Here is a 15,702-nt window from a genome sequence, read left to right as displayed (position 1 = left end):
GGCAAAAATTCAGATTTCACAAAATATTCATCCTCTCTATAGTATTTCTACACAAACAGCAGCATTAACAGGTAGAAACATTCTTCAGAATTTATGGGCCTGCATTTGTACGTATGCATTTGTTGAACCAAGGGCAAAGCTAACCCGAAGTTTTTTAACACTACCTGATTTCAAATATAGAAAGCATTCATCTAGTAGTTGACACTGACCATGTTTGATACCAACATTTTTAGTAAGACTTCATATAGCACTAGCCTATAAGACATTAATGGAAAGAGGAAGATTATTTAGAACTGTACTAACAGAAAAAGTACCTTTGAAGAGGTGACCATTCTCCATCTGAATGAGGGTAAGATGAAGACTGAGAAAACATAGAAGCTGCAGGAGCCTTCATGTCAGATACACCATCAACACACACATCTGGAACAGGGATTCTAGGTATAGGGAAAGACATGACATTTAAAAACCGTACTTGATAACTGAACTGTCATATACTTCAGAGAACAAAAAACCCCTACTGTAGAGCAGAATCACTATAACCTGAACTAAAAGGATATAGAGAAATATTATCTGATTGACACCTTTTAGTTCACAGCATGATGGAGGGTTGTTCTTATGTTTTCTATGTAATTTTTGTTATTTTTGTTACTATCATTCCCAATGGCTTTCTAGCCTAAAGCTTTTTCTTATAGACACATGTTCATCAGCCATGCGTACCGACTTAAATAGAAATTACTGTTGGAAGGCATGGAATGGAACATTAACCCAGCATCAGGTTTCCATTATATATCTCAGTTCCGCTGTTATACCGTGAATTGTCCAACGGTTCTTTTTCCTCCTCTGAGCTAATCTCTATGGGAAACATGTCTTCATCTTCCGATGTGTCTCCATTGTCTTCTCTTTTTAAGCTGTCTATTTTATGGGCAGACTTTCTCCTCTTCTTCCTCCGTTTTTTCACAGAGCTACAGACTGGAGATGTTTCAGTAGAAAGCTGGGATCCATGGGCTTGGGGTGGTACTTGTGAGGATGCACTGGTGTCCAGGTTTCTTATCCTGTCTATGGAGTTCCTCTTCAGCTGAGCTTCCATTAAAGCAGCTCCCTCAGACATAATGGGAGATGTGGAGAGATGATGAGGAATTATCTCCTGAGGAACAAAAAATCCAAACCATGCAACGTATTAGTTCCTCCACCAGTCTTAAATCTGGTTCTAAAATCTATTCACAATTGCCAAAATCTAAGTGATTTATTCCACAGAAAAGTAACAAAGATTAGACACCTGGATGCTCAGTATGATTCTATAGCATATGGAAATTGTTCCACAGATGCATCTCCCTAGACAAGCCAGGAACAATACTTGTAATAAAGAGGATCCTCTGAGTATCTCATATTGGCCACGTTATGGCATGAATCTCTATCCACCTGATGCTACATACAGGGCAGAAACAAAAATCCTAATTTATAACCTGAACATTTTGTAAAAGCTAATTCTTCACAACTCAGATAACTCAGATAACAGTCAGCAGTTGATAGGTCAGAATTTTATAACTGGGTCACGCTCTTAATCATATATATACATCTCTAGATACTCAAGCAAAATTTCTAGCAATTTTCAGTCACCAAATAACCGTTTAACACACAGAGATTTAAACATAAAGATATAGAAATTAATACTGCACATGCACACAGCTCTCACTTAAAACTTAAAACTACTGTCACATTCAATGTGGAATTTGAAAACTCATTCCACTATGGACAGTGACAAAATTTGTTGGGGATCTCTGATGAGAAATAGCTGCAGGAAGCTTTTCTTATGACACATTACATATGATCACACTAATTTTGAATGGTCCACAACTTATATGGACTGATATTTAATCACACAACTCAACAGAAGGCATTCTCACTTAGATATAATTCTCCATGAACACGTCTTTGGTGAGTACCAAAATCACTGTGTGCACAGATGTTTATACAGTGTGTGCACTTCTACTGACATTCTGCTTAGTGTTTATGTTCAAAGTAGAGATTTCTGCAAAAAACAGGTCATTGACAAATAAATCTCTGTCGTACACACCTTTGAAGCATGTGAACAACGTACATGTTACTTCTGCTCACACACTGGCATGCACATAAACTGTTATTTATTTTTCAGTTATGTGATTGCCTTCTTTAGATTTTTCAAATCTCAGCTACCCAAAAAACTGCACAGTATTGAATTTCCACAACAGAAAGCTGTCCAGAAACTTTGAAACTACACTATGGGTAGAAGTGTATTTTTCAACAAAAATTCCTAAATTCAAAAGTGACTGAAGAGCAGGCATTGAATTTTTGACAACTTTAAATTAGTTTTGACTCTTACCTGGTTGTTATCCATCTCCTGCACAAAAAAAGCCTCTCCATTGTCTCCTAGTTTCATGTGCAGGTCTACAGCTTCTCCGTTAATTTCTATGTCAACCTGGAAGAAAATAAATATGTTCTCATAGGAAAAGAAAGTTCTTTTAGATACACAGATCCTGTTCAGCTATCCTACCACTGTCACTGGGCAAATGCTTCTCAGGGAAGTGTAGGAAGCCTTATAACAAGCAAAATAGTGAACTTCTCTCTTTCTTTTCTCACCACTTCACAAGGTCATCAACTGTCAAAATGTTTTCCTTACTCATTCAGCTCATTGCTGTCTTGTTCCTCTACTCAGGAAGGTTTATAGTCATTATATAAATCCTCAATCTTTTAAAATGTAAGTCTGAATGCTTCATTCGCCACACAAGTCTTTTTGCTTTTTTAATTCAAAGCTTAATTTTGAATAGTGTAAGAATTTGCATGTGGAAGTACTTCTTAATATGCTGTCTCTTGAATTCATTGAACAGGCTCCTCTTCACACCATGAAAAGCACAAGTAAGAAAAATTGTCCTACATTCTCGACACAATTCATGCATCTGTTTCTTCCATGCATTTATCTCACCACTATACAGCCCCAACTATTTCCACTTCTTCTCAGGGGGATCTCCCTCTTTGCCCATAACTGTTCTTGCCATCAACTCCATTTTCACTGAAGTTTGTTGTTCTGGTTTTTGGGGGTTTTTTTGAGGCTTGGAAAAGTCTATATTAATGTTATATTTCAGGACACAGCACATTACTGACACAGTAACATTTTCAACATTTACCCATCCTAAATATTGGACTTCCTTTCTGATTTATGTAAGATTCGAACAATGTCCAAGATAACATAAGGATCTTTCCGTTGAACAACTGTAACTATATTCTAGACTATATGCAGTTACAAATTATTTCCCAAAATAATCTGTCATGCATCACTCACTGGCAACTTCACATCTGACATCATATTGCCAGGTTATTCAGAGTGGTTACATTTATCTCAAGGTCCATGCTGCTTTATCTAGTTTCAATTAACCTCAACATTCTGTTATCCAAAAATACTACTTCATTATTACCCCCTTTTTGTAACTATTATTGAACACATTAAAAAAAGGGGTCTTAATGCACAGTCACTAATGAGATCTAGTATAGGGCCAAATCAGCACATTCAAAATTTTGCTTTTTGAAAATAAAACTTACAAATGTCATTCTTGTTTTGTTTTTACAATAGTCAAAGCCTTACAAATTATGCTATGAAATAGAAAAATCAGTAACAACCATTTTAATTGAACTGTGCCTCAATCTGGCCACTTTATAAAGGGTGCCTAAAGAAAACCTTGACTAGCACACCACAGAACATTCAGTAACTTTCATGCCATTAGAGACAACCCACAGACAGAACATATCAAAATTCTCCATTTTCTTACCACTTTCTCCCTAGAACGTAGAACTCCCATTTTGCCAAAGCGAACATGGAAAGGAGAACACTGAAGATTTCCATCTGGCTGACATACAACAATTACATCTATACATCCCGACAATGTGGCTGGGTTTAGTCCTTTATAAAGCTCCTTCACAGTTACAAACACTTGCCCTGCTAACTGTCCAACGTAATTCATGGTTTGGACCTGCAAGGCAAAAGATAGAATAAGTAAGATTTTAACCCCTACTCTATATTTTAGAGACATTTGATAGATGGAGATTCCAGCAGTGGAATATTCTTCTGTTTCACAAATTAACAAGTTCACATAGAATCAGGATTTCCCACCTAATTTATTTACAGCTGATGCGTTTGTAGACAGCTATTCAAAGACAAAAGCAAAAGAGACCTTGAAAGTAAGAGAATTGTAACAGCTTTCAAAAAGTTCATAAAAGTCAGTTGCATTCAAAACCACTGTCAGACTTTTAGACTCTGCAGCCCATAATTGCCTCCAACTGTCTCTGAAGAGAAAAGCACTGCTTCCAAAATAACATCTCCTCCTACCATTTATTTTGCCATCAACAACAAATATACTTTTCTTCTGCATTTCTACAGGCTTTTAAGAGCAGGGCAAGTGAATGGATATTATCAGATGTAATTTTCCACTACACTCAAGTCAAAGACTATTCTCCCACTTTACAGTGATTTCTCCTATTAAAAACTATTATAATGCATACACACAATAGATACACATTAAGGTTTGACAAGCAACCTTCAACCCAGAGCAGCTGAACTTTAGAGTGCTTCCTAATGAAACTTTACTGTTCTTGGTTTTTAAACCAACCTTTTAGTAACAGCAGGTTTATTGAAAATAAGGCATATGTTTGAAGTGATTGGCTTTATCTTCTCTGCTCATTGATTTAATTAGCATTTAGTTTCCTGATTCTACTCCGTTAATGCACATCCTGTTTATGATTCGTTAATACACTGAGACCCCTAGGTGAGACAGCATGCATACTTAGACACACTTGAAAGTTAAAAAGTCTTTTAAGGGCTTTCAAAATACAGATGAATTTAAGCAGATACATTCCCAAGTAGTATATATTTTAAGGAATTCAAGTGTTTACTGCTTTCATTATTTTTCCAATACCTCTTGAAGATTCTAAGATACTGATTTCAGCATTTTGCACTCAGTATAGAGCACATACCTCACATACAAATCCTTTGCTAGGCTGTACTACATGACCTGGACATCAATAAAAGAACCACTTGCAGGGAAGGCAACACTGAAACTCCCATTGATGGTGATGAGAACAGAACTGAGCTCAGAGTCTGAGAGACAGTCACTGCACTGAGTTGTGTGGCATCATCTGCTACAATAGAGACTCTCTTTCAGCTGAGTTCTCTCATAAAAAACAAAAATGCTTTAAATCTGAAATGCTGCAAAAATAGCTCATTTTTTTCACTGTGATTTACACTCAAAAACAAACAAAAAAACTATTAAAAAAAACACAACAGTGAAAGCATTACAGTAAAAAATTCTAAAGTTAGGAAATGCTATAATTAAGGCTGGTCTCTTCAGGCATAGCTATTCTAATTAATTAATGATCATCTGTGGTTTTTCTTTTTCCAAAAGGATGTACTGAAACTTCACTTTCTTCTCTATTTCTATTGCAATACACAGGTACCGGAACACAAACAATGCTCCGAGAAAGATTTATTTATTTGCTTTTGAGGTTTATGATATCATCACTACATTGCCCCTGAAAAGCAATGATGGTTTCCCTATCTGACAACTGGGAAGATGAATCACAAAAAGACTAAGACTAAAACTAGGCACTAAGTTTGGAAACCAAAGAAACCTTTTTTGAAGTATTTAGCGTACAAGATGTTGTTGTGGTTTAACACCAGCTGATGACTAGGCCCCACACAGCTGCTCGCTTGCTCCCCTGCCCCCAGTGTGATGGGGGAGAGAACTGGAAGGGTAAAAGTGAGAAAACTCTTGCATAAGGATAAAGACAGTTTAATAGGACAGAAAAGGAACAAAATAATAATAATGATAAAATATTATACACAAAATATACAAAATATGCACTAGAATATACAACAGAAGTGATGCACAATGCAACTGCTCACCACTTGCTGACCAATGCCCAGCCTGTTACCGAGAAGCAGCTCCTGGTCAGCTTTCCCCCCAGTTTATATACCGACCATGACACTATATGGTATGAAACATCCCTTGGGTTAGCTGGGGCCAGCTGGGGTCAGCTGTCCTGGCTGCATCCCCTGCTAATTTCTTGTGCCTACCCCAGCCTTCTAGCTGGCAAGATGTGAGAAGCTGAAAATCCCTTTACTTAGTATAAACACTACTTAACAATTAAAAACATCAGTGTGTTATCAACATTATTCTCAGACTAAAGCCAAAAACCAGCACTGTAACAGCTACTAGGCAGAAACATAACTTTTCCAGGCAAAACCAGGAGAGATGCTAACTAATGAAAGAATAATCCCTAAATACTGTTTGGAGAAGCATTTCCGCACAGCCCTCAATTCAGGCATCTAGAAAGTGCCGCCCACTGGAAAGTCAACACACGAAAACTTCATGGCAGAAAGAGCAATTATATTCAGTTCTCCAGCATTCAATTAGTATTAGCACTTCTGGGCCTCTATTATACATCAGAAACATGCCTTCCTGAATGCAAATCTAGTGGTAAGCTCTTTCATAGGGAACTGCACCTGAAACACATGCCACACCCTATGCTGTGTCACAGAACAACATGTTGGCACAGACTTCTGGAGGCAACCTGGCCCAAAGGGCAGCCAGCTTCATCCAGGTTGCCCATCGCCTTGGTCCTGTCAAGTTCTCAATGTCTTCAAAGATGGAGATTTCTCAGCCCTCCTGCACTCCTGCTCCTATGTTTGCCTGTCCTCACAATGAAAATTTTCTTCCCAACACCTAATCTAAAATTCCCATGTTGCAACTTGTGCCTGTTGCCTCCTGTCCTAACACTGTGTACCTCTCAAATTCTGGCTCTGTTTCCTCCATACCCCACAACAGGTAACTGAATACCCTCAAGACTGAACAAAACTAGCTCTCCCAGCCTCCACTCATAAGCCATAAGCTCTCAGCCCCCTAATTATCTTGGTGGACATCATATGAACTCTTCAAAAAGCTGGCACCAAACAGGAACAGCCCTAAGTTCAGAAGTAAGCCTCCAGGGTGACAGATGAAAGCAAACTTTTAAAACTATCCTTTTGCTTTGCAGAAATACTTCCATTTCTACTGGGGATTTTTCTAACCCAAAGCACAGTAAGACAACACATTTCTCGTTGAGCTAGATTAAGCTGAAAGATGGCTACAATCAGAATTACATGGTGTAGTTCGCCACAGTTAATGCTTGGTCTGCTGAAGCAACAAAATTTCTAGGTGTTAAACAGCCAGAACTTCCTTGGTGGGGACGCAGTTGCTGAGATCACACATACACCCCACTGTTCAGGAAAGTTAAGGGCAAACAACTCAAATAGGAGCGCTCATACTCTTTAACAAGTTACACCAGCCATCAGATCTTCTAAACTCCTAAACAGAGAATTTTGCAACTACTCTTGTTCACAAGAAATCTTAGCCGCACAGCCTGCCCTGTCTTAGGTCACAGAGATTATTTTTAAACTTAAGAATTAAAAGCTAGGCACCATCTTCAGGCTCTGAGGCCAACTGGCACAGCACAGCTTGCTCCCATACAGTGAAAATCCTTTATCCCTTAAAAAGAAAGTGACGTATTCAAGCTGTCAGCTGGTGACAGACACTCCTTTCAAGATGAGCTGAACCTGGCCTGTGCAATAAAATCACTGTGGAATTAAAAGACGGACTAGAAGATTAACCACATATCTAATCACATGACTAATCATGGCAGTCCAGTGAAGTGCCCGACAACTGGAAAAAGGGAAATATAACCCCCACTTTCAGGAAGGGGAAAATGGATGACCCAGGGAACTACAGACCAGTCAGTCTCACCTCTGTGCCTGGCAAAATCTTGGAGCACATTCTCCTGGACAGCATGCTAAGGCACATGAAAAACAACAAGGTGCTTGGTGACAGCCAGCATGGCTTCACTGAGGGAAAATCCTGCCTGACCAATGTGGTGGCCTTCTATGATGGGGCTACGGACCTGATGGACAAGGGTAAAGCAGTTGATGTCATCTACCTGTGAAAAGTATTCGACACTGTCCCACACAGCATCCTTGACTCTAAATTGCAGACATCAGTTTGATAGGTGGACCACTTGGTGGATAAAGAACTGGCTGGATGGCGGCACACAAAGAGTTGTGGTCAATGGCTCAATGTCCAGCTGGAGACCAGTAACGAGTGGTGTCCCTCAGGGATCGGTGTTGGGACCGGTCTTGTTTAACATCTGCATCGCTGACATGGACAGTGGGATTGAGTGCGCCCTCAGCAAGTTTGCCAATGACACCACGCTGTGTGGTTCCGTTGATAAGCTGGAGGGAAGGGATGCCATCCAGAGGGACCTTGACACGCTTGTGAGGTGAGCTGATGCCAGCCTTATGAAGTTTAACCGTGCCAAGTGCAAGGTCCGACACCTGGGTCAGGGCGATCCCAGGCACAGCTACAGATTGGTCAGAGAAGAGATTCAGAGCAGCCCTGCAGAGGAGGACTTGGGGGTGCTGGTTGATGAGAAAATGAACATGAGCCGGCTTCAGTGTGTGCTCGCAGCCCAGAAAGCCAACCGTATCCTGGGCCGCATCAAAAGGAGCGTGACCAGCAGGTCGAAGGAGGTGATCCTGCCCCTATACTCTGCTCTCGTAAGACCTCACCTGGAGTATTGTGTGCAGTTCTGGTGTCCTCAACATAAAAAGGACATGGAACTGTTGGAACAAGTCCAGAGGAGGGCCACGAGGATGATCAGGGGACTGGAGCACCTCCCGTATGCAGACAGGCTGAAAAAGTTAGGGCTGTTCAGCCTGGAGAAGAGAAGGCTGCATGGAGACCTCATAGCAGCCTTCCAGTATCTGAAGTGGGGCTATAAGGATGCTTGGGAGGGATTATTCATTAGAGACTGTAGTGGTAGGACAAGGGGTAACAGGTTAAAACTTAAACAGGGGAAGTTTAGATTGGATATAAGGAAGAAGTTCTTTACTATAAGGGTGGTGAGGCACTGGAATGGGTTGCCCAAGGAAGTTGTGAATGCTCCATCCCTGGCAGTGTTCAAGGCCAGGCTGGAGAGAGCTTTGGGTGACATGGTTTAGTCTGAGGTGCCCCTTCCCACGGCAGGGGGTTGGAAATAGATGATCTTAAGGTCCTTTCCAACCTTAACTATTCTACGATTCTGAGTCTATATACTCCACTTCCTCAGGAAACTAAAGATGGTTTTATATTACAAATATGGGGAACAAAAAACGCTGTAGCTAAAACAGGGGAGAGTTCACAAACTGGACTCTGATGGATGTAGGCCCTTTATCCTAACTTTTATAAATGCCAACTAAAGCTGAGGTTGTTTGGAGTTTGAGGTTTGTAAGTTTACACTCCGAACCTACAGTCAGTCCATGCTGTGCCAGTACTCCAGGAAATCAACATTCTTCAAACCCCAGAGAGACTGCATGTGGTTTTGCATGTGGCAGTTTACTCCGGCCACTCCAAGAAGTCTTTCACTTACTAACCAGGCAGCAGCAACTTCAGCAGCAAGTATGAGTTTACGTCACAGGTTAAACACTCAGTGCCTACCAGTTAATTAGACTGAATTTAGTAAAAGTCTTGTTCTCATACCATGCTCTTGGACATAGCATATAGTATTTTTTCTCCTGGGAAAATTCAGAACACTTTTGATCTAAGATTGCAGCAAACAGGAACAGTCTGTACTGCTCCTGTCAGGATTTTCAAATAGCTTGACTTCTTTTCTTTGCCAGTAGACACTCCACAGCTTTACTTTATGCATCTATAATGAAATTAAAAGTATTTTCTAGTGCATTTTTACTGTCAAATTAAGTAGCAGCACCTGCCAGGAGCCTCAGAAAATTTCCAACTCCTCTGATTGTTGGAGACAGCAGTCATTTTTCAGAATTGATCATCTCATGGAAAAAATTAAATGACATAATGAATGAAAACTAAATAAATTAAATAGTAAATAAGTAATACAAGAAAAATTAATAGCTAGGTGTTCCCACTACTGATTTATTAACTTAGCAAAGACTGACTTGACAAAGTTAATTCTTTACAGTCCCACTCTACTGGATGCCACAGTAATATCAAATGCTCTGCCATCGGGATAATCCACATCTTTCATACAGGTACACCAGACTATGTCCTAATTCCAGTGAAAAAGGTAGCAATTATACCATTCATGGCCCACTTTTTTACTGCCCAGCTCCCTACTTACCTAAAAGATGCCCACACAGTCTTGGGCAAGTTACTAAGGCTTAGATTTCGGAGGATGTTTCACTCCCATTGGTTTCAGGCAGGGTCTATCACTGTGGCTACATCCCAACTGCAGCGTGCCAAGCTCATCAGAGTGAGACACAGACAAGCACGCTCCTTGCATATTCTTTTTTTCTGGGAAAGGAAACCTGGGCACGTGACCTGGAAAGGAATCATAGGCAGCCACGACCTTGATTTGGACAGTTTGTTGAGGGAGAACTCCAGAGCATTCTGCTGAGCAGTGTGACTGCGGCTGATCTGTAAATAGGAGGGTAAACTATGTCTAAACCTAAGTATGCTCCATCCCTGGCGGTGTTCAAGGCCAGGCTGGACAGAGTCTTGGGTGACATGGTTTAGTGGGAGGTGTCCCTGCCCATGGCAGGGGAGTTGGAACTAGATGATCTTAAGGTCCTTTCCAACCCTAACTATTCTATGATTCTGTGACCACATTTTTGCCAGACTTCCCCACAGTCACAGTGGCATGTGACAGACACATTCCTGCAGGTGATTTGATAATACATCAAATTATCAGTCAGGAGATAGGTAGAATTCACTTGTACATCCCAGATCAGAAAGGAACACGCAGCACGTGAGTGGCTGGCTCAACACCAGAGTTAAGAGCATTTTGCTTCCTGCCAGCCAAATCTTCAGAAATACTTTCAGGTTGGGATTATTCTGAGCTTAATTCTATTAGGAACTATTTGACTCCTATTCCAAGTTAGCCAAGACCAGTGCCAAAAACTGTGACGTCTTAAAATGGCCAGAGAGCCATATGGATCAAATGTCAAACTTATCTTCCAAGCTGCCAGTCCCTCCCAGAACTCACTCACTCACTCATACACAGATATGGACTTTGACCATGAGATGACTATTCACTTGGTTCTGGTATTGCACTGTCTTTCAAATAGTTGAAACATTACCTTGTCCAACACTTCACAAAGTCCCTGTATTCTGCCTGTTACAGATGGAATATTTTCTGGAGGGCAGCTGAAAGCAAAAACTTAATCTGAAGACTCAAAACCGGCCTGTAATGAATCTTCATGTTCAAACAAATGGAGGATTAGCCTTCAGTCCCACAGTCAAGGTATTGGACTGACACTGAAAAGAGACCAAGAGAATTATTTCATGGCCAGTTAGAGTGTACAACCATGGTCCCTCTACCAACCTCCGAACCATATATTCCCAACTCCCCCCAGTCTTGCCCTGGTGTCAGAACTGAAAACTGATACCACTAAAACCATACAAAAATAATTTCCAGCTGGATCAATGGGATGATCTGACTCACCATATACCCACACAATTGCTAGTATCAACTAAAGAGAGAAGCTGAGAAAGAGTCTGTGGTGGGTGGCAGCAGGGACACCTCTTTTGGCATTTCAGGCGATCTTGAAGTCACGGCTCAAGACGTGTCTCTGGCATTCTCAAAGGTGTCCTGGGTTCCCCAGGACACATTCCCAAATGTGTCCTTCCACATTTCCCTTGATCTCCCTGTGCCTTAGCTTCCCAGCTGTACAGCGCTCCCCTCCTTACAGAGACACTTGGAGGGAATGTACACAGCGGCTGACACCCCTTCGGACCAGTGCTGCATAAACAGCATCAAACTTTACAACAAATTGAAAAGTACAAACTGATGCCTGAAATTGAAAAACATTTGAATTAAGTGGAGAATATATGGTAGATCATGTACTGTGCTGCCCCATGCTACTGTTCTGATGTCAGAGAAAGAACATAAATTACAGTGGAAGCACAGCAATAGCTGTACTCTATGCTGATACCGCATGTGACTTGGCAAACTTGCCTTCACTGGGATCAGAAAGCAAATTTGTTTGTTAAGCTGTAACTTTATATTTTTCCGCATTCTCACAGTTTAAAGTAAGCTCTTACTGTATTTCAACTGTTTTTCATATTTGCTGTGTGTTATGTGTGTTCACAGATACACAAATGTGTGCACCTGCACATCCTCAGGTATGGAAAAGGGCCAAAGACTAAAACTTGCTTATCTCCCTTACAAACAGAACCCACCAAGTCTGGTAAGCAGATATTATCAGGTAGTCTATATTCCATGCTAGTGAATTGAAGCTGTCAGAAAAGCAGAAACTATCTAAAGCAATCAGAAGCTATTTTCATGGCCTTATGCCATGCACAATGATGTTGAGTCTTTCCCATCTTATCTCCTTCACTGTCTCCCCACTTTTTCTTCAGTTCTTTTCATAGAATTGGGTTCGTTTTACAGTAATAGAAGTATATTCATCTCACTTCTAAGTAGGTTGTGCATGCTAAACATTTGCCTGTATTTGTTCCCTAAGGCAGCAGACACATTGAAAAAGCCACCCAGAAAATAAAATCAACAAATCACCCCAAAACATCCTCCAGACCATAAAGCAAAGCAGAGGTCAATAGATCTGTTGAGGTCAAAGACTACATCTGCAACATCAATGCTGAGATCCTTTTGTTAGTACAGGCCACTACACAATTCCTTTATTTTTGACAGAGATAACACAAATATTGCACAGTTTTGTCTTCTCCCCACTCTCCACAAGATACATTCTCTTTTACTTTCTCTTCTTGAAGGTAGAGGAGATAGTCTAATCAAAATAAAAACTAACAGATGTTTAAGAGAATCCCATAAAAGAAACCCAAATTATCTAAAAGCTTAGTTTCGCATTGAGCGATTGCCCTACTGCCAGCCAGGCTTTGCTATGCCATTAAATCCCTCTGGTCTGCTACAGCTTTCATTATTCCATCTCAAAGAAACTATTAGCGAAGCAGTGGTACTCATGCAGCAATTTGCAGCAGCAGTTGTCAGCCAAAGGGAGGCAAAATACCACCTCTAACATACAAAAGGGAAACAGCGCTAGGAGAGTCACTGGACTTCACCATCTCACACAGTTCGGCAGGCGAAGGGACCCCGCACCGACACTCCCCGCAGCTGCCCAGCGCTCGGTACCTCCCTCGGACGATAAGCCAGGAAAGCATCAGATTTCCGTTTCCCCTCCAACACCCTACACAAAGCACTGTCAACCCCAGATGAACCCGTCAGCTCCAGAGCTCACTCTCACTTCCAAAAGCCAGGCTCCTCGGCAAGGATAAAGCAGGTGCTGGGAACAGGCGCCCGCAGCCCAGCCACGGCCGGCGGGATGCCCAGGCCAGAGGGACCCGCTGCCTCCAGCGCCTCAGCGCCCCGCGGGGCAAGCCTGGCCTTCTCCGCTCAGCTCAGGGAGCAATCAGAGCGCGGGAGGAAGGGCCGCCCTCTCCCCGCACGCACCGGCGGCACCCACCTCTACCGCTACCCGCTTCCCGCAGCCTCCGCTCGCCGTCGCCTTTGTGCTCGCCGCCCGCCGCGGCGACGGGGAAGCACCCGGCCGCCCGGTGGTGCCGCCCAGGAGGAGGGACCGCAGCGCCCGGCGGGGCTGGGGGGCAGGGGCGGTCCCTGCCTGATCCGCCTCCCGCCGGGGTAAGGCGATGGTGATGGGGAGCGCACTGGGCAGGCAGGAGTGCTGTAGCTCCCCGCGGACAGGTCGGCCCCAGGCTACCGGCGGCCGAGGGGGGCGGGCAGCGCCGCCGCCGCCTCCCAGTGCAGCCCCGGGGCCGCAGCCGGTTGGGCCCCGCGCGGCGGCGGTTGGCCGGCGCGGCCTTGCGGCGCGGCAGGGCTGAGTCAGCGCGGGAGGCGGTGCGCTGAGGTGATCCGAGGGCGGCGGCCCTGGCGTCCCGCGGGGCCGCGGCGCCTCTGACGGGGCCTCCTCAGGGACCGGCGGGGCCGCTGCACTGCCCGCTGCTGTGCCTTGGCCGGCGGGGGGGGTCTGGCAGCTCGGGGTGGTCTGTTTGTTTATTTAAACCATTACTTCACGCTTGAAATGATCACGGAAGACATTTTTATCAGCTTCAGTCCATGTCAAAGAAGGCATCTTCACTCAGGTTTGTAGGTGGGAAAACCAGAGAGCAGCGAAGGGAATTGTGCAGCCCAGGCTCACGGGCAGGATCCTTGGGAAGCACCCAGAGAAGCTGGGGTTCTCCACCCACAGCACTCACAACCAAAGGACCTGCTTCCTTTGCTGTGATGTGTTTTATCGATTTGAATTAATAAAAGTTTTCCACCAGATAGTGGTCCCCTTCCATTTAATCACATTGTAACCTGCTTTTGCACTGAGCACCTTACACAACTCAATAAGGAAGTGGATGTCTGTGATAAAAATTAATTGATAAAGGATTCTTCCAGGCTTTTCCAAGTCTGTTTACAGAAGGCAGGAGAAGATGGTGTGAAATGCAAAACAAATGAGCAGGAAACAGAGTAACACTTCTAAAAAGAGGACAAAGAACATGCACAAAAAACGATCGAAGTTCATTACCTGAAGACCAGCCTGCTAATTGTGGGCTTGAAAACAAGTTTTTCAAGAGCTGGACTACATGCATGTACACATTGCAGTTCCCAAAAGGTATAGGTAGCTGAAACCTGGGAAGAGTTCTTTGTTGAGCAATTAGCACTTAAGCCTTCTGTTTTCAGTTAACTTTCCAGTTACATTGTAAAACAATCTCTGTTGTTAGACTCTTCATTAGGGACTGCAGTGATAGGACAAGGGGTAACATGTTAAAACTTACACAGGGGAAGTTTAGATTGGATATAAGGAAGAAGTTCTTTTCCTGAGGCACTGGAATGGGTTGCCCAGGGAAGCTGTGAATGCTCTATCTCTGCTGGTGTTCAAGGCCAGGGTGGACAAAGCCTTGGGTGACATGGTTTAGTGTGAGGTGTCCCCACCCATGGCAGAGGGGTTGGAACTGGATGATCTTAAGGTCCTTTCCAACCCTGACTATTCTATGATTCTATGATTCTAATCTCAGTGCAATCACCTCTAGGTCATCATTCAATTGTAATTCTTCAAAGTATTCTTCCTCTGACACGTTTGCTCCTGTAGTTCTGTGAACTCGGTCTCCATGTTTGCTCAACTTTCTACAACACAAAACTACGACAGCACTGCTGGGTGACGGCCCTTGGTGCTCACATACTCAAATCCCTGTTTCGTGTTCTCCTTCATCCCGTTAACACCACTACACTAATGAGTTCACCTCAGTTTTAGAACAGAAGAGTCAGTAAAATCAGTTTCTGCCTTGGCGCAACAAACAAGGGTGTTTACTTAATTCCAAGGAGAAAACAATATGCAGCTGAGCTCAGAAGTATCTGCAATTTCATTTCCCAGGCATATCGTATCTAATCCCTTGTCAACGGGCAGTCAGTAGGCGATGAGACGTGCTGGTAAATAACCCCATCCCTGGTGTAAATACAGGCTGTGTCTGTGCTGGCTGTGGAGCTGGCTGCTCTGGGCAGAATGGGGAGGAGAATTGAAAGAATGTAAATGCTACAGGTTGAGATAAGAGCAGTCCAGTAACTAAGTCCAATAATAATAATAACAATGGAAATAGCAAGGGAGAATATAAAGCTAAAAAGGGAAAATAACAAACGAACTCAAGTGATGCACAATACAACTGC

General features: G+C 42.9%; 1 protein-coding gene across 6 annotated transcripts in view; it reads right to left on the bottom strand.

The window, feature by feature from the left end:
* Window positions 1-13,706, bottom strand: part of LPIN1 (lipin 1) — a 52,261-nt gene extending 38,555 nt beyond the window's left edge. The window contains exons 1-6 of one of the 6 annotated variants that reach the window (XM_065681638.1): window positions 13,499-13,564; window positions 11,141-11,318; window positions 3,801-4,001; window positions 2,360-2,455; window positions 810-1,144; window positions 315-434 (exon numbers count right to left, since the gene is read on the bottom strand). In XM_065681638.1, coding sequence (XP_065537710.1) covers window positions 315-434; window positions 810-1,144; window positions 2,360-2,455; window positions 3,801-3,992 — 743 coding nt within the window. In that variant the 5' untranslated portion in view covers window positions 3,993-4,001; window positions 11,141-11,318; window positions 13,499-13,564. Of the gene's footprint in view, window positions 1-314; window positions 435-809; window positions 1,145-2,359; window positions 2,456-3,800; window positions 4,002-11,140; window positions 11,319-13,273; window positions 13,444-13,485 lie in introns of those variants that run through there. The other 5 variants (XM_065681642.1, XM_065681643.1, XM_065681641.1 and 2 more) reach the window with 5 other exon arrangements.
* Between the last annotated feature and the right edge of the window lie 1,996 nt (window positions 13,707-15,702).

This window comes from Lathamus discolor, chromosome 5 (genome assembly GCF_037157495.1).
Source record: "Lathamus discolor isolate bLatDis1 chromosome 5, bLatDis1.hap1, whole genome shotgun sequence".
In the NCBI taxonomy this organism is placed as follows: Eukaryota; Metazoa; Chordata; class Aves; order Psittaciformes; family Psittacidae; genus Lathamus; species Lathamus discolor.
This window is presented reverse-complemented; position numbering and strand designations above follow the sequence as displayed.